The 18,999-nt window shown below is 43.8% G+C and overlaps 1 protein-coding gene and 1 pseudogene across 12 annotated transcripts in view; one reads left to right on the top strand and one right to left on the bottom strand.

The window, feature by feature from the left end:
* Window positions 1-18,999, top strand: part of KCNIP4 (potassium voltage-gated channel interacting protein 4) — a 396,014-nt gene that overhangs the window by 220,638 nt on the left and 156,377 nt on the right. The window contains exon 1 of one of the 11 annotated variants that reach the window (XM_083755076.1): window positions 2,843-2,977. The exons of 7 other annotated variants lie outside the window; for them this stretch is intronic. Coding sequence is in view for 1 of the 4 variants with exons in the window: in XM_083755081.1 (XP_083611207.1) it covers window positions 3,266-3,365 (100 nt within the window). In the remaining 3 variants the exon portion in view is untranslated. Of the gene's footprint in view, window positions 1-2,842; window positions 3,089-3,114; window positions 3,366-18,999 lie in introns of those variants that run through there. 3 more of the 11 variants (XM_083755072.1, XM_083755073.1, XM_083755081.1) reach the window with 3 other exon arrangements.
* On the bottom strand, window positions 10,498-17,570 carry LOC310853066 (large ribosomal subunit protein eL32 pseudogene; annotated as a pseudogene). The gene is made up of 3 exons: window positions 17,489-17,570; window positions 16,278-16,764; window positions 10,498-10,603 (listed from the first exon to the last, which is right to left on the bottom strand). The product of its transcript is annotated as a large ribosomal subunit protein eL32 pseudogene (transcript).

Below are 18,999 nucleotides of genomic sequence, written 5' to 3'. Positions count from 1 at the left end.
AACTTGGCCTGGGAGGGGTGTAGAAGGCAGCCACCAGGCCTACCAGGTTTGAAAGTTTTCCCACCCCTGGCATAAGAGAAACCCTCCCACATGATTTAGATCTGTCAGACAGGCTTCACTCTTTTATGACCGTGAGATTTGTGAACCTGAGGTACCTTAACTCATTTTTAAACATTTATCATGCACAAAGTACACATGGCTTGGATTATTGTTTTAATTTCTCCAGAAAGGTCAAAGCAACGAAATTGAAATTTTAGTAGCTATAACGAAGCTTGTGTATCTGCTATGATTAATCTAGGTCATTAAGGCACAATACGCATTTGATATATGCGGTAACACTTTCACTATACCATTGCTGTAATTTTTCAGGAACGCTGTGCTTAAGTCCCTTCAGCCTCCCATGAACACTTGGAAACATTTCAATTGATTACAGTACTTTTGTGATTTTGCTGTATGTGAAGAGAAAGAACCATTGCTTTGAGCTCTAAATGTGAACGCTGGCCTGAAAGCTTTTGTGTGTAACATCGGCATCTGTTGTCCTGAAGGTGACTCAGACAGCCTGTTTACGATTTGCGCACCGGCCCTATTCACATCACTGCATAAGACAAAGCTCCTTGAAAATGTATTATCCCTTAAGTGAATAGATTTTAAACTAGTTTAAGTGTCCCGACTTTCCCTCAAGGACCCTGGGCAATTATAGTTCTGTAGTTGCTAAGAATTCTCTGCATGAGATTCTGTCCGATTTGGCAGTCTGGAGACAAGCTGGGCTGCAGTGCAAGTAGATAAAGGTGGGCAGTCTGAGAGGAGCCCATCCAAACTAAGAAGCTTACAGGACCAAGTAGAATGTCACTGGTTTCTTGTATCACCTGGTCCCTGCTGGTAACTGCAGGTACAGTCACCTGTCCGTCCATCATGGTGGCACTGAAATACATTAGAAGCAGTATACCCCTTTGAAGAAACCAGAGGCCTTTCTTCTGGGCATAGTTGACCAATCGGTGTTAAAGAAGGATAGAACTTTCTTTATGTATGCCACAACAGCAGCAAGAATACTTATCGCAAAATATTGGAAGACACAAGATCTACCCACTTTGGAAGAATGGCAGATGAAGGTGATGGACTATATGGAACTGACGGAAATGACCGGCAGGATTCGAGACCAGGGAGAAGAGTCAGTGGAGGAAGATTGGAAGAAATTTAAAGACTACTTACAGAGATATTGTAAAATTAATGAATTTTAGAATAAAGTTCGATTGGAACTAAGTGGTTTGTAGCTGTAATGGGTTAAAAGAATATGAAAAAAAAAGGGTTTATACAAGTAAAAATTCAAGATTGTAATAACTTAAAAATGAGATTTGGGTAGCGTAAAGAGGGAAAGAAATTGTTGAACTAATAATTTGATTTGGAATACAAAAAAGGGAGGTATGAGGAGGTCCGAGAAACAAGTAAATGAAAAATAATGTGATGGAAAGATTGATTGTTTTTAACAATTTTTATTCTGTATTTTTTTTCTTTTTTCTTTTTCTTCATTTTTTGTAATGTAAAAACCTTAATAAAAAAATTATAAAAAAATAATAATGAAATGCATTAGATGCAGGCCAGCCAGCCTATCCTCTAGCAAGCGGCTACCATGGTGGGAGTAACAAGTAAAGGTCCCTGATTCAAGACAGATTCCAAAAACCTATGCTAGGACGGCACAATCCCTGCAATGAAATATAGCTCACATGCAAAATGCTTGCTAATTATTATTATCAGTAAAGGTAAAGGGACCCCTGACCATTAGGTCCAGTGATGGCCGACTCTGGGGTTGCGGCGCTCATCTCGCTTTATTGGCCAAGGGAGCCGGCGTACAGCTTCTGGGTCATGTGGCCAGCATGACTTAGCCGCTTCTGGCGAACCAGAGCAGCCCACGGAAACCCCGTTTACCTTCCCGCTGGAGCGGTACCTATTTATCTACTTGCACTTTGATGTGCTTTTGAACTGCTAGGTTGGCAGGAGCAGGGACTGAGCAACGGGAGCTTACCCCGTCACAGAGATTTGAACCACTGACCTTCTGATCGGCAAGTCCTAGGCTCTGTGGTTTAACCCACAGCGCCACCCGTGTCTCATTATTCTCAGTAGTGTTTCATTAAAAAAAATCACTCAAAATAAAGGCTAGAGATTTTAGTCATGCTTCCTAGAAAGCAATGTTGGGATGGTATCTTGTGAGTTTTGTAATGCAGATGTAAGGTCTGTGTGGCTTTCAGATATCAGACAGTGGTTTGGGGGGTCGTGTCCCCAGTTCCAGTTTTGTTGGGAACTACAGTGGTACCTCAGGTTACAGACACTTCAGGTTACAGACTCCACTAACCCAGAAATAGTACCTCAGGTTAAGAACTTTGCTTCAGTATGAGAACAGAAATCGTGCGGTGGTGGTGCAGCGACAGCAGGAGGCCCCATTAGCTAAAGTGGCGCTTCAGGTTAAGAACAGTTTCAGGTTAAGAATGGACCTCCGGAACGAATTAAGTATGTAACCCGAGGTACCACTGTACAAGACTGCTCTACTTACCATGGGAGCCACTCTCTTGCATTCCAGATTTCTGATTGTGCTCAAATGCTCTCCAGTTTGGGTGCATATGCAGTCATGGCAAATGGTTGCCCCAATCCACCTACGGCCTAGGTTGGTTCTTCAAGGATATTTGCGTTTTATATTTGTTTCCAGAAAAGGAAAATGTAAGAGTTAATCATCAATCTCTTGACCATTCACAACTTTGGTGCAAAGCTTCCCAGTCCCTTGATGTCCAATGCAAGTCCACATATTAGTTAGCGTCTGTTACCCGTTACCCAGGCAACTGAATATCCAAACAATGCTCCGGTATCAGCGATGCTGGCATAAGAGAGAGGAAGGGGAGGGGGGAATATTCCCAGGCGTGCTGCTATCACTTCAAGACGCGTCATATTCTGCCAGGGACGTTTGCTGGATGACCACTCCGGCCTCAGGGCAATTGGTACTTTCCTGCATGCATGGCTGTTGTTGGTGTGTCAGAGTGATAATGAGCAAATGGATAATCCTGACAGGCTGGACTTTATCCGGCTGCCACTTCTGGCCTCGGTTAGTGTAGACCGAACACATTCACACTCTCTGTCAGTCAGTCACCCGGTCTCCCTCTCTCTTTTCCCCCCTTTCCCTTGCTGTAGATTTCTTAATGTAGTTTAATGGCTTTACAAAGAGAGCCAGGCAGACGAATTCTTCCCTCTGTGGCTGAGCCAGACCATGACCTAGCTCGCCATGAACCTCGAAGGGCTTGAAATGATAGCCGTCTTGGTCATGATTGTGCTCTTTGTTAAGGTGTTGGAACAGTTTGGGCTGATTGACTCGGGCATAGAAGGTAAGAGAGTGGCTTCTCGTTGTTTTCTGTTTCTCTAAGTGGCGGTTCTTGAGCAGTGTTATGAAGGGCACCTGTTAATGAGACATTTTAAGATGCTACTTTCAGGGCAGCACACACACCAGGAGTATTTCAGGGTAGATACTAGAACTGGAAGCTTCCCCCCTCCCCATCACTGGTTTCTTGCAGCTGAACTGTGACTGTCACTGCAAATATTCCCAAGCGCTTTAGGAGAATTGGGGGGGGGGGGGGAGAAAACTTTGGCTAATGTTTCTGATAATGGTATTAGCCATGCTTCGTCGAATTTGTATGAACAGGCAAAAAAGGAAAAGATTTTCAAATAATCACCTCCAAAATGTGCTCTGGCAGGTCAAAAGTTGGATGACAGTGAGGGTTGTGGCAACTATATAATCGTAATTGCTTTGCTTGAAATATGCTGTACGGTAAACATTCAAAACATTTAAACTTTGTTTGAGAAAAGTTAATTTGTCTTTGGCCGAGGAGAGTTGTGCTGCTTCACATTTTAATTGTCAAGTGCTTTATTTATTGTAGTCTCATCCAATTCAGTATATTCTGGATATAGCACATATGACAGATAAAATGAATTGTGTGGATTTTTAGTTTCTGTATAGTTTTTTCCTGTTGTAACACAAGTCAGAAAAACAGTTGATCTTTTTGTTTTGTTCAGCACATCATCTGCATATTTAGTGTAGTCTGGAAACTGCTTATCTACATGGAAAGTAACACAAAGGTATTGTTTTCTCTAGTTTTTCAAGGCACCAAGCTCAAATGCCCTGGTGTGTTTTCAACATATTCCGTAATTGTGCATTATAGGCTATCTGTGCACTTGACACCAGAAACTTATTCTGTGAGTAGATTAAGGTTTTACAGTCTAACTGGTAAAAACAAAACCAGCAAGATGTAAGTTTGCTGCTCTGGCACAGCTTAAAGTAATTCTGTTTATATAACCCTTTAAAGAAATGTAGTATTTTTTACATGAGAAGAAAGTTCATGGCAGACTGTTTTTGTTTTTGGTGCTGTGTGTTTAGGAAACCCACATATAATCAGCACCAGAGACTACAGTGCCTTCTACAATTGTGGTACCCAGCACATTTATATAAAGAAGATTATTTGGGGAGGCTTATGTATCCATTAGAAAGAAGGTATTCTCTTCGGTATAAATAACTGTATACATTTGCAGATATATTAATAGGACCTGGTGATTTCATTTCAGTGGCATGATTGCTATGACAGACTCATCTATCTTTCAAAAAGGCAGTGTTTAAAAGTTCAGCATATTGGTAGAGACTCAAATTTGTAACTGTCCTTACATTATGGGGTAGGCTACTCTGTTTCTGTATGATTTGCTTAGGTTTAAACCACGGCAAAAGCTGGCTGTTTGACAGTGAATTGCAAGGTTGTTAAGCAACAGACTGAGAAAGCACACTTAGTTCACTTGGAAGAAGAAGCATGTATGATCCCAAAGTTTGTTGGCTTGGCAGCACAGGTTTCAAGTATTTCTGGGTATGTTTTGATTCTTCTTTTAACAGCACTTTCGCTTCAGTTAAGGTAAAGTTTCAGAAGGGGTATTTTGCAAGTGCATTCTTGAAAAATTCAAAGAGGTGGAAAGTTTGAATGTAATGTTGGTGCAATGTGCAATGAATTTAGTAACATAATTAATTAAGTTTATATAAAGTAAAGAATAATTAATGTTTCCACTAGAATGTACAAATTTTTTACTCCTTTTGATTTTTTTTTCAGTGGAAGCATAGTCCACTGCTTGAGAGAGTGTGTGTGCTTTAATGCGTGTTTTTCCAAGACCAGCGTCTGCCTTTACTCAATCTCTCTCTCCCCCCCCAACCTCTTTTTGGGGGGCGTTTGCGTGTTTGTAGATGGGCTTCTCCGCCTGCCTTGTGTCAAGGTGCACGCCCTACAACTTTGGGGTTCTCCCCTCTAAAAAAGGGCAAGAACTCTGGGCAACCCTTTCCTAAAATAATAAAGCATGAATTTTTTTTTTTTTTTTTAAAGTGTCCCCGGATTCCTTGAAAAAAATCTGGTAACCATAACCTAAGGGTACTAGACAAATCTCCTTGGGGAGAGTGTTCCATAAACAGGGAGCCACTGCAGAAAAGTTCCAGCAGATGTTCCCAAGCCACCATCCCATTGGCAGAGGTGAGCCAAAGTCAGGACAATTACTGAGCTTTGCTGTGTGGAAAAGTCTCCCTGGCATCGGAAGTGGTGCCCTGCAGCTTTTGGAAGAGTCTTGAAAATGATAATAGTGATTGTCGTTTAACATAAAGGCACATCTCTGTTATTGTTCTGATAAATCACTATGTGAAATACTTGACTATTGTTTGACCAATGTTTCGCTAGTTCCTTGATGGTAACACTATCTTGGCACAAAGTACAAACTGGAAAGGTGTGTGAATTAGTCTATCTCGGTAGCAGGCCTAGAATAGTAGAATTGGCCATCACAGGAAGCCTGGTTTTGCAGATATTTCAAAAGTAGTGCAAACAATGCTTGTTAGGAAACTTAAGAAGGTTTTCTGTAGGGGATTTATTGATGTTAGTCACTGAATAAAAGCAGTTATATGTTAATGTTTTGTTTTGGGGTACAATATGAGGGAAAGTGGGGAAGGGAAAGGGGTAACTGGACTGGATCATCACACCAATCCAAATGGACAACGTGATGTTATCTGTTGAAGAACCATGGGAATCTATTGGAGAATAGTACCAGGCTTTAGATTAAATAAGAGTAAAACTAAAATGTTGGTGAAAAATATGAAAGATAATGTGAAGAAGGATTTAGAGTTAAGTACTGGCTTGACGCGGGTGGCGCTGTGGGTTAAACCACAAAGCCTAGGACTTGCCGATCAGAAGGTCGGCGGTTCTAATCCCCACAACGGAGTGAGCTCCCGTTGCTCGGTCCCTGCTCCTGCCAACCTAGCAATTTGAAAGCACGTCAAAGTGCAAGTAGATAAATAGGTACCACTCCAGTGGGAACGTAAACGGCATTTCCATTGTATTGCTCTGGTTCGCCAGAAGTGGCTTAGTCATGCTGGCCACATGACCTGGAAGCTGTACGCCAGCTCCCTCAGCCAATAAAGCTGATGAGTGCCGCAACCCCAGAGTCGGGCACGACTGGACCTAATGGTCAGAGGTCCCTTTATCTTTACCTTACTGGCTTGATAGGGATGCAGGTGGCACTGTAGTCTAAACCATCGAGCCTTGTGCTTGTGCTTGCCTATCGGAAGGTCTGCAGTTCGACTCCCCACGACAGGGTGAGCTCCCGTTTCTCAGTCCCAGCTCCTGCCCACCTAGCAGTTCGAAAGCATGTCAAGTCAATAGGAACCGCTCCAGCGGGAAGGTAAATGTCATTTCCATGCGCTGCTCTGGTTCGCCAGAAGCGGCTTAGTCATTCTGGCCACATGACCTGGAAGCTGTCTGAGGACAAACTTCAGCTCCCTCAACCTATCAAGCCAAACAAGCACGCAACCTAAGAGTCATCCATGACTGGACCTAATGGTCAGGGGTGCCTTTACCTTTACCTTTTACTGGCTTGACCATGGAGAACAAAGTCAAATATTTAGGAATATGATTAACAGCAATGAATATTAATTTATGTCAGTATAATTGTGTTAAAACTTGGAGAGCTGTTGTGAAGAGTGGGGTTGAAATCTAAATTAAATGAATGTATTATTGTTTTTATTTATTACATTTCTAGACCACCCTTCACCCAAGGATCACAGGACAGTTTTGTTGTAGTTTGGTCGTTTAGTCCTGTCTGACTCTTCGTGACCCCATGGACCAGAGCATGCCAGGCACTCCTATCTTCCACTGCCTCCCGCAGTTTGGTCAGACTCATGCTGGTAGCTTCGAGAACACTGTCCCACCATCTCATCCTCTGTCGTCCCCTTCTCCTTGTGCCCTCCATCTTTCCCAACATCAGGGTCTTTTCCAGAGAGTCTTCTCTTCTCATGAGGTGACCAAAGTATTGGAGCCTCAGCTTCAGGATCTGTCCTTCCAGTGAGCACTCAGGGCTGATTTCCTTCAGAATGGATAGGTTTGATCTTCTTGCAGTCCATGGGACTCTCAAGAGTCTCCTCCAGCACCATAATTCAAAAGCATCAATTCTTCAGCGATCAGCCTTCTTTATGGTCCAGCTCTCACTTCCATGCATCACTACTGGGAAAAGCATAGCTTTAACTATACGGACCTTTGTTGGGAAGGTGATGTCTCTGTAGGACAGTTTACAATATATAAATAGTCATCTCCCCACCCTGAATACTTGGCATGCTATTGCTTATGATTGGCTTATGTGTGAGCTGTTTTGCCAGTAGTAACATACAGTATTTGGCATCAGTCTATTACCACTTTTTAACAAATGACAGATTTCCGCAGCATGTGCCTGGCACTGGCACTCTCTTCCCAGGTCCACAGTCCCTAAACTGCAATGTGTGATCCAAGCAGGAATCCACTGGAAGCCTCGCAGTACACTTGCCTCATGCTGTAATCTCCAAGGATCATCCACACTTGATGAAAGCACAGATTGTAACAATTGCACTGGTTTTGTATCTCATTCTGCTTTTCTAAGGATTACTAATCTGCATTCCTTTTTCTTGAAGCCTGCAGGAGGGATGGGCAGCTTCAGCCAGGATTTAAATCTGCTGTGTTTAAATGGGGGATTTTTGTTTGTTTGCTTTGCTTTTTAATCAAGGCGTATTTGGTAAAGTTCACCCCCCAAAAAATATCCCTGGAATTTAATGTTATATGTCTAGTTTGTCGGAACATTCACGGAACTTTGAGGGCTAACGCCCCTTTATCTTGCATATCTTTATTTGATCAATAGATTTGCATATAATTAATAATAATAATAATAATTCATTATTTATACCCCACCCATCTGGCCAGGTTTCCCCGGCCACTCTGGGCAGTTCCCAACAGAATATTAAAAACACAATAAAACATCAAACATTAAAAACTTATCTAAACTGGGTTGCCTTCAGATGTCTTCAAAAAATCAGATAGTTGTTGATTTCCTTGACATTTGATGGGAGGGCATTCCGTAGGGCACTACCGAGAAGGCCCTCTGCCTGGTTGCAAAGATTAGCCTGTTGCGCCTATATTACTGCTATCAGAGCATAGCATAGGATTGCAGGGTTGGAAGGGATCCCAAGGGTCATCTAGTCCAAACCCTTGCAATGCAGGAATCTCAACTGAAGCATCCATGGCAGATCGCCATCTAACTTTGCTTTGAAACCTCCTCTGTCCTCCTTGAATACTTTTTTAAAAATGACTTTTTTACATGTCAAGTTTCACTTAGCCCAAAGGATATCCCGTATATACTTGAGTATAAGCCGACTTTTTCAGCATATTTTTATCCCCCCTCAGTTTATACTTGAATGAGGCGGGCGGTGGTGGAGGGACGAGAGGTGAGAAAGGAGCCTTTTCTCGCCACTGGTCCCGCCACCCGCCTCTTACAAGGGCAGGCACAGGAGCCACGGTTGGGAGAGATGCTGCGCTGCGCTGTGCCTCTCCCAATCAGGCTCCTATGCCTGCCCTTGTAAGAGGCGGGTGGCGTGACGAGCAGCCTGAAAGGAGACCTTTCGGGCTGCTTCTTCTTCCTCCGCCACCGCCACTGCCACCGCCACCAGGTTTGTATGGCTGATACTCGAGTCAATATGTTTTCCCAGTTTTTGGTGCTAAAATTAGGTGCCTCGGCTTATATTCGGGTCAGCTTACACTCGAGTATATATGGTATTTCCTAGATGATTCAGTTGTCTTAAGAGTCTTGCCTCCCTTGAAGCCTGAAACCGAATTTGTATCTGACACCTATGCAACATCTGACACCTCTGCAACATCTTTGGCATGTACAGCAACCACAGCAATGTTTGTTGCTATGGATTGTAACAAAGACCTTGGCAGTAAACAGGTAGTCCTTTTAGAGAATTAACATACAGGGCACCTTCTCCATGGGTTGAAGTCCAGGAGGGTGGCTGTGTTGCAGTGAGCACAAAAAACAGAGTCCTGTGAAACCCTAAAGACTAACTACTTTCTGCATGAGGCTTTATACTCTACAGCCAACTTCATCAAATGCATGAACATGAAAGGAGTCTGTAGGATCAGACCAATGGCCCTTCTTGTCCAACATCCTTTTCTCACAGTTGCCAACCATGGAAAGTCCATAAGCAGGCCGTAAGCACAGAGGTGTTCCTTGGTCGCTGCTTCTATATGAATCCTTTTGCATTTGACTTTGACACCTTTCAGGGACGTGGGTGCTGTGGGTTAAACCACTGTGCCGCTTGGGCTTGCCAATCGAATGGTCGGCGGTTCGAAATCCCCGTGATGCGGTGAGCTCCCGTTGTTCGGTCCCAGCTCCTGCCAACCCAGCAGTTCAAAAGCATGCCGTTCAAGTAGATAAATAGGTACCGCTCCGGCGAAGGTAAATGGCATTAGGATAGGAGAATTTAGTGTTTTAATTAGGTGCTTATGATAGGCTGTGAACCTTGCACGTCCCAACCAATGGGAGGCAAGGGCGGGATTTGCGCTCAGATGAAGGGGTTATATGCTTGTGTTTTTCTGAAATTGGGTGTGCCTCGTTTGGACACCCATCCTTGCAATTATGTTTCTTGTGATCAGTACATAAACTTTTTTGCTGCTTCACCAACTTTGCTTCAATTTTATTTTGAGGGTCCCAGGATCCCAGGGTCTTGGGACCAGCATTTTCATATCTCACAAGTATATAGCTGCTAATATATAATGATGTGCAAAGAAAGGATCACACAACCCTAGCACTAAACTAAATCATTGAAGGGTGAGCTGTTGTGCTAATCATAGTGGCAATTCCCTTAGCAATTTCCGCTGTTCGACTTCCAAGTTCGACTTCCCAAACTCATAAGGCAAGATTCACTGAAAACCTTACCTATAAGCAGCGGGAGAGTCCTCTAAACTTGATAGTCATTGAAAGCAATTAGAAGTTCTTTTCAGTTAAAAAGTAGAGGGCATGTGGAAGGAATTCCTTACATTTAAAAATAATAATAATAAGCATATGAGCTGTTTGCACTCTTCCCCGCCTCTCTCCACCAATCACAGTAGCTCTAAGAAACTGTGCCACAGATTTTTGCCCAATCCCAGCTCACTTGCTATCCATCAACTCTTTCACAAGTTTTTCCCCTGGCAGCAAGCAGGCACTGGTCGTGAGCAGAGGCTGAATGATCCGTGGATCATCATTGTGGCTTTCACTGTGCAATTAACAAGATAAGTGTGTCATTGGCAAGCAGAGCCGTCTTTCCCTTAGGGCTTAGTGGTGCATCGAGCCTCTCAGGGGTGCCCCAGCAAGTGGGGGAGCTGTGCGGCTTTGCCAGCAGCCTCCCCTTTCCCTGCATGCCCGTCAGCTGCACCCCCCAACCATAAGGCTGGCAGCTTCTCTCCCAAACCTCCTCGGGAGGAGAGCAATCCCCGCAGAGGCTTAGGATGGAAGCTGCACCCCGCCAAACATAAGGCTGGCATGCGTGCAGCTTCCCTCCCAAGTCTCCTGGAGAGGAGAGTGATCCCCGCAGAGGCTTAGGATGGAAGCTGCGCCCCGCCAACCATATGGGTGGCAGGCGTGCAGCTTCCCTCCCAACCTCTGCAAGGATCACTCTCCTTCCTCCCGCAGAGGCTTGGGAGGGGTGCAACTTCACTCCCAAGTATCTGTGAAGATCACTCTCCTCTCGAGGAGGCTTGGGAGGGGTGCAACGGTTGGCATGCAGAGGGCCGGAAGGCCAGCTGCCAAGCCCCAGCTGAGCCGTCTCCATCCATCAGCCTGTGCTCCAACGTAAATCAGCGACTCGGGCTTCAAAGCCAGGGCACACTATCAGCAGAGAGAACTGTGCACACAGAATAAGTGTGAGTGAAACAGAAAATTTAATTAAAAAATTTAGACCTATTAAAATGCTGTGGATTGAACTTGGGCTTCAGCATTCTGTACAGTGGTACCTCAAGTTAAGAATTTGCCGTAATTCATTCTGGAGGTCCGTTCTTAACCTGAAACTGTTCTTAACCTGAGGTACCACTTTAGCTAATAGGGCCTTCCGCTACTGCCACAACGCCACCTCACGATTTCTGTTCCCATCCTGAAGCAAAATTCTTAACCTGAGGTACTACTTCTGGGTTAGTGGAGTCTGTAACCTGAAGCGTCTGTAACCCGAGGTACCACTGTATTACCGAGCTACAGTCCTTCCCCAGAGGAAGGGAATGATGCACCCACTCTGAGGTCTGTGAATCCGTTCACATTTATGTTCAAGGACAATGTAGGAAGTGCCTACAAAGGGTGGTGAATACAGCACAAGATATTAGGCTGCTGAATGAAAAGATAACAACAGGTTTGGTGGGTGTGGGTCAATAAACGAGGGGAATTAAGACTAAGAGAGCTGAGTGGGGGGTGCTCGTGTAATCTCACTGTATACAAGTTGTAAGGTAAAGGTAAAGGGACCCCTGACCATTAGGTCCAGTCGTGACCAACTCTGGGGTTGCGGCGCTCATCTCACTTTATTGGCCAAGGGAGCCGGCGTACAGCTTCTGGGTCATGTGACGAGCATGACTAAACCACTTCTGGCGAACCAGAGCAGGGACTGAGCAACGGGAGCTCACCCCGTCGCAGGGATTCGAACCGCCGACCTTCTGATCAGCAAGTCCTAGCCTCTGTGGTTTAACCCAGAGCGCCATCCATGTCCCCATACAAATTGTACAAGTGACAATAAAATATTTCAAATTTCTAATTTTTTTTAAATGTAAACTGTATATGTGATTCGTATCCTGCATTTTGCAGGTGACACATCATTAGGATAGTGCAGGATAAGGAGGCTGGCTGAGGTCAGTGCCAAACAATGTAGTCAAAGCCAGGTTTCTGCAAGGCGTGATCCACCCACCCCTACTGAGTGACTGTATCTCTAACCATTCATGTTCAACAGAAAAACACACCTGCAGTTTTAAAGAAACGTTTCATTGCTGTCTTCTGCAGCTGTAGATAATTTTGACCCAAATTCTACCACGTTTCATTAACATACCCCATTAGAAAACGGTCGTAATTTAACATTGCTATTGAAATCAAATACCCTCGTAAGGTTTCTGACCTCCTGTAGTAAAGTCTGATGGGATTAACAAGAAGGGCTTGTCCTCATCTGCCTTTGCCTTCTCTTTAAAGTCAAGGATTTTGATCTGAACCTGTTAAATGTGATACTCTGAAGATAAAACTAAGTACTGGATTAGTAAAGCGGTCATTAAATGATCCCTTATCTGTGGGTAAGCAGGCATTTGGAGAAATTGAACAGGGTTACAGTAGCTGGAGAAGAAGTAGTGGCTAATAAGAGAATTTGCTGGGAGTCAGGAAGTTCCAGTTCAAATCACATTCCAGACAACCCATTTTAGGCAAGACTATTATCTCACCAAGGGATGTGGGTGGCGCTGTGGGTTAAACCACTGAGCCTAGGACTTGCAGATCAGAAGGTCGGCAGTTCGAATCCCCGCGACAGGGTGAGCTCCTGTTGCTCAGTCCCTCCTCCTGCCAACCTAGGAGTTCGAAAGCACATCAAAGTGCAAGTAGATAAATAGGTACCGCTCCGGCTGGAAGATAAACGGCGTTTCTGTTCGCCAGATCAGCATGTGGCTGGGGAAACTCAGCCAGATGGGTGGGGTATAAATAATAAAATTATTATTATTATGACCCGGAAGCTGTACGCCGGCTCCCTCGGCCAATAAAGCGAGATGAGCGCCACAACCCCAGAGTCGGCCACGACTGGACCTAATGGTCAGGGGTCCCTTTACCTTTACCTTTTTATTATCTCACCCTCAACCCCTACCTACCATATGGGAATAATATTGCTCATCTACCATGCAGGCTCCCAGGGCTAGCCTTAGGGATGGGAAAGTAGAGCGATATCCCGGACCAAGAGGCTGAAGAAGATGTCCCAATGAGTTGCATGGCTCCATGTTTGTTATCCCCAGGAAATCAGAGCACAAGAAAGAAAGTGCCAAGTGTCTTCAACCATTCTTTCAAGGTTGTTTGGGTATTAGCTGCAACAATGAGCTTCCATCAATGAACTTTAAAGTATATTTCTGTTTCTGTTTCAGTTTGATATCATTTCTAGATAAAAATCGGTGGAACACAACTTTGCTTTGAGGCAACATTGCTGAATTAAACCACAAGCCCTACAAATATTTAAAACACTATAGGCACTTTAAACAATAAAGCAAAAAGCTGTAGATCAGTTTCCACAGTGGATAACTTTTTTCTCTCTCCTATATTACTATCAAAGAGAACAACACAAACTTCTTTTCCGTATCATGCAGAGAAAGAAAATTATAACAAATCCAAAATATCCCGTTGAACTGATGATGGATGAGACCTTTAGTTCCATTCCAGAGCAAACTTTGTTTAAGACGAGAAATAGCAGTTAACTTGGAGACCAACACAACCAGACCAGAATGACAGAAAAACTGGAAATTGCTTTACAATATTTTCATATACATTTGTTATTTTTGTTGGGGCTTTTTAATATTTTGTGTTATTAACGGATATATCACAATAAAGAGTGTTCACCAAAATACTGCAAGCAAAAAATTGCCTATGTTCACCCTTCACTTTTAACTGTGAATTATGCATATTTTGGAAAGCAAGAAGAAAAAAACTATTTTGTGTCTGAATTTTAGTGTCTCTTTAAATGCATGCGATTTCATTCAGGTGAATATTCCTAACAGAGAACAACAGCAGAACTTTCTTTATGCCACATTGAAACAGCGGAGGGGGAGCATAAAAATATTTCTGCAAGTTAGCTACTGTACTTTTACTTGTTTTGGAAACCAAAAGTGAACAAGTCTTCATTCCCCCAGGGATGTTTTGAGTAAGTTTAAAGTGTGGCAACTGTTTTGGTGTTGCGAGGTAGGAAGATATTCACTTATCCTGGGGAGTACATACTGTACCAGCCTGGGATCTTATAAGACATTATCCAGCTAACATTAGTCATGGTTAAGTTTGATTGAAACGGGTGTAATGATTTGGTTGTGAAGCCTGTTAGCATTGCTGCAGAATGCAGCTCTCACCTGACAATTCGAGGGGCAGGTAGACAAAATACAATTTTGGGTTGCTGTATTTCAAACAGTGGAAATCCAGACAATTGTTGAGCCTTTTTGGCAAAATCGCGGGGGTGGGGTGGGGGAGCCGTTTTTGAGCTATTTTCATGGAAAATTGGCAAAAATGGCACTACCAACATGGGCTGCCATTACTACAAGGCTCCATTATTGAAGAATCCACAGAGGATAATGAAAGTTACTCCCCATGCAATTCCTCCCTCCCCCCCCCCCCGGACAAAAAAAAGAGGAGATTGGTATGTTCCATTTAATTTGAAGCAGGAAAACACTGATACAAAAAAAAAAGGTTTGATTACAGGAATGCAGTTTCTTTCTTTCCCTCCCACCAAACACACACACATTATAAATATGATGTTGCTGTTCAAAGTTACAAGACAGAAGGGGGTACAGTAATTTTTAAGTTTCTTCTTTGTCTTCATATTCCCAAACTTGCGCCCTCCAGATGTTTTGGAGAAGGGAATTATTGTCCAAAACAGCTGCAGGATGATAAGCTAGGGGAGGCTGATCCACAGTTGTGTTCTTTTGCAAATGATCCAGTTCTCCTTATCTATTTCTGATGAAGAGTTTTAATTAAGCTTTTGTGCCAAAGGTTGATTGTATGTTAATCAGCTCAAACAAACCAGAACTTGAGAATCTTGAGATGCATCTACGGTTTATTTTTAGATTCAGAGTCAGCGGTGAGGTGAAATTAGAATTCTGTATCTCAGCTGCTCAAAAGCTGGAGGCATGTTTATGTTCCACTCAGTGAGGCTGGGGTTGGGGCTGAGTATTATACAGTGGTACCTCAGGTTAAGTACTTAATTCATTCTGGAGGTCCGCACTTAACCTGAAACTGTTCTTAACCTGAAGCACCACTTTAGCTAACGGGGCTTCCTGCTGCCGCCACGCCGCCGGAACACGATTTCTGTTCTCATCCTGAAGCAAACTTCTTAACCTGAAGCACTATTTCTGGGTTAGCAGAGTCTGTAACCTGAAGCGTATGTAACCTGAAGCGTATGAAACCTGAGGTACCACTGTACTGGAAATAAAATTGATAGTCAATAGCAAATAATGCCATTTCTGTTTCTTAATCATCTCCAGAATTTATGGAATATTTATTTATTTGTTGAATTTGTATCCCTACCTTTGTCTCCAAGGAGTCCAAAGTGGTGTTCTTAGTTCTCTCCCCTCCCCATTTAATCTCGCAAGAAGCCTGTGAGGTACGTTAGGCTGAGACTTAGTGACTGGTCCAAGGTCACCCAGTAGACTGAGTTGGGAGTTGAACTCTGGTCTGCCAGGTGCTAGTCTATGGTTACCAGACGTCCCCGTTTCTTGGGGGCCAGTCCCTGGGTTTACAAATCAGTTCCCTGACAAAATCCATCTATTTAGTAGGAAGTTGAAAAGTGTCCCCGGATTCACTGAAAAAAAATCTGGTAACCTTATGCTAGTCCAACAGTCTAACCACTACACCACACTGGGTGACTCCAAACACGATCACTTGTGGGTGACCTAATGAAAATCATGAAGTATACAGTGGTACCTCGGGTTACATACGCTTCAGGTAACAGACTCCGCTAACCCAGAAATAGTACCTTGGGTTCAGGATGAGAACAGAAATTGTGCTCCGGCGGCACGGCAGCAGTGGGAGGCCCCATTAGCTAAAGTGCTGCTTCAGGTTAAGAACAGTTTCAGGTTAAGAACGGACCTCCGGAACAAATTAAGTTCTTAACCTGAGGTATCACTGTAATTTGCTTTTCAAACTACCAGTAGCTGTGGAACTGATTGTGTTCATTTTGGCACGAGTCTTACCTCTTTAATGAACATATGAATCTGAACTGAGTCAGACTGCCCAGTGTAGCGATAGCTTCTTTGGTACTGCTACCTGAGATCCTTTGGTTTTTGTTTTTTTCCAACACATTTTGACTTTTTATTAAATACAGTTGTACAAGAGCAACTATTTTTTCATTTTCCTCACTGCGCAGTCTGGCATTTAGATTGGTGGCTTTGATAGCAAGCTGAGCAGCTCTTTCCACAATAATCTTCCAATTCTTGGATGAAATATTGCAAGCAATCTCTGCACAATAGGACTTGTTGCTCATCATCAGCACCTCCAGCTCTTTGACGTTGTGGACAAGGAACTTTCTGAATCCTAAAGGCAACATGTGCTTTGTCTTCTTACTGCTACCCAATGCTGGGCATCAAGAGTTGGTCCTTGAACCTTCTGTTGTCAATAACTCTGGGCTTCAGCCAGTTACACTGAATTTTGACACAGCGATCAGATTGATGGTGGTGAAGCCTTAGCCTCCAGGGGATTCATTTGCCCGCTACCCAGGACCGAGGAGAGAACAAAAGCACCAGGGAAGCTTCTTCTTCGGAGAAAAGAGTTTATTGAGATCTGCGCAGAGACAACCAGTGGAATATCTTCCCAAAACTGGCTGCCATTATTCTGTGTCCAGCAAGCATTCTTATACCCAGGCAGAGCAACAGTTCAGCCCCTTGCCCAGCCCCTTGGCATTCCACTTAGCCAATGACTAACAACTTCCTAACGTTTCTAATGCATATTCATTAAAGCTCTACCAATGAGAATTGGTGGTGGCCTTGTTTGGTTCCAAGCTGCCTTATCCTCTAGATGGTGCTGCTGGCTTATTATTGAAAGAGAAACTACCTGACCTACTTACTGATTCCAGTAAACACCCTCTTGACCACCACCTGCTTCTTGGAAATGTACCGAAGCGTCTGTGGTTTGACAGCTTCTAACTAGGTCTCGCATCTGGAGTCTTGTGGTGGACATATATCCTGTTGTTTGCTTTCTTATCTGTGTTTATCAGAATTTGGGGCAGTGTCAGTTGCTGCAGCTGCAAAATACCCTAACCGCAATTGCTGTTGCAAGCAGGAGAGAAGAAAAATAGTTTTTAGCTTTTAGCTTTCTCTATAAAATGGCTTTAGCCTGGCTCTCACAGTATTCCAAAAACAGTATTCCAAAGGTAGGCCCCTGGCCTTCACTCCTTCAGTGGATGGACTTCTTGGTCCTCTTCTTGATGATATTGGGCTTGATGAGGGGTCTGAGGGCCGGCATAGTGTTTGCTGAAGAATGGCAGCACCCGTGCAAGGAGAGAGCGTGGAGAGAAAGCTGAGATCCTCTTTATTTAAGATTCCAAGGGTAGATCCCAAGTTCGTTCAAAACATGAACTTCAGCTCTGAGCTTTATGTACTCCCCTAAAAGTGCTTAAACTACCACTTCTGATTTCTCTAGTTCCATAAGCAAGTCTGTAGTTTTGACCTGGAAACTCTCATATTCAAGGTAAGAATAAGAGCAATGGTCTTCAGATTGGGTTCCATGAACCCTGAAGTTCCTCACAACCTTATTAGAGTGTTTGTCATCATCATCATCATCATCATCATCATCATTCCCCGCCCATCTGCCTGGGTTTCCCCAGCTACTCTGGGCGGCTTCCAACAAAATATTAAAATACAGTAGTGCTTCAGATATTAAAAGCTTCCCTAAACAGGGCTGCCTTCAGATGTCTTCTAAAAGTCTGGTAGTTGTTTTTTTCTTTGACATCTGGTGGAAGGGTGTTCCACAGGGCGGGTGCCACTACCGAGAAGGCCTTCTGCCTGGTTCCCTGTTACTTCACTTCTTGCAGCGAGGGAACCACCAGAAAGTCTTCAGCACTGGACCTAAGTGTCCGGGCAGAATGATGGGGGTGGAGATGCTACTTCAGGATTAGCAACAATGGAAAAGTGCTTTCTGGTGTAGAAAAAAACCCCGCTACTAGATATGTGAAATATGTGGTTCTTTTCGAATTAAATAGTAGCTGAGCCAGGAAGAGAATCAGGATTGGGACCAAGGGAGTGATCTTTTATTTTCATGCTGATGAACTGCCACCTTGCTGTGGGAGGGCAATTGTTCTCTGTGCCAAATTGATATGAAATATCAACTTTAGGACTGCAATGTGTGTGTGTGTGGGGGGGGGAGATCTTTACACCCTCTCTGCTTTGAACCATGCTCCTGATATTCAGTCCCAGTAACTGCTCTGTAAAAACAACAAAACACAACCCAGATATGTGAAATGAGACCATGCATTTCATGTATTGGGATGCCAACTCGAATAAAATATTGGGGTGGGATGGGGAGGTAACCCCTGTCCCACATAATCGCATGACGGGCACACCCACACCATTTGAATGGCAATGCCCATCAACTTTAGGGCCCCCGGTGCCCTCAGATATTTTATTGGGGGGCTGAAGGGACCTTGGCCTCTAGGGGTTTGCTGTTATGTCAGGTATTGTCTACTGAGCAGAATTCGAAATCCATAGCTGCTAAGAAGTGTCGAATGTATTATTGGGTATATTCTTTTTTATTATTATTGGGTATATTATTCAGTTTATTTATTTGTTTCAATGTGAACTTGGTGTGTGCATCAGAATCCTGGAGAGCACTCGGGTTGTCTATAGCTGCAGACTCTGGTAGTGGACGCAGGTGGCGCTGTGGGTTAAAGCCTCAGCGCCTAGGACCTGCCGATTGAAAGGT

The sequence above is a fragment of the Podarcis gaigeae genome, assembly GCF_964106915.1.
Source record: "Podarcis gaigeae genome assembly, chromosome: 9".
In the NCBI taxonomy this organism is placed as follows: domain Eukaryota; kingdom Metazoa; phylum Chordata; class Lepidosauria; order Squamata; family Lacertidae; genus Podarcis; species Podarcis gaigeae.
This window is presented reverse-complemented; position numbering and strand designations above follow the sequence as displayed.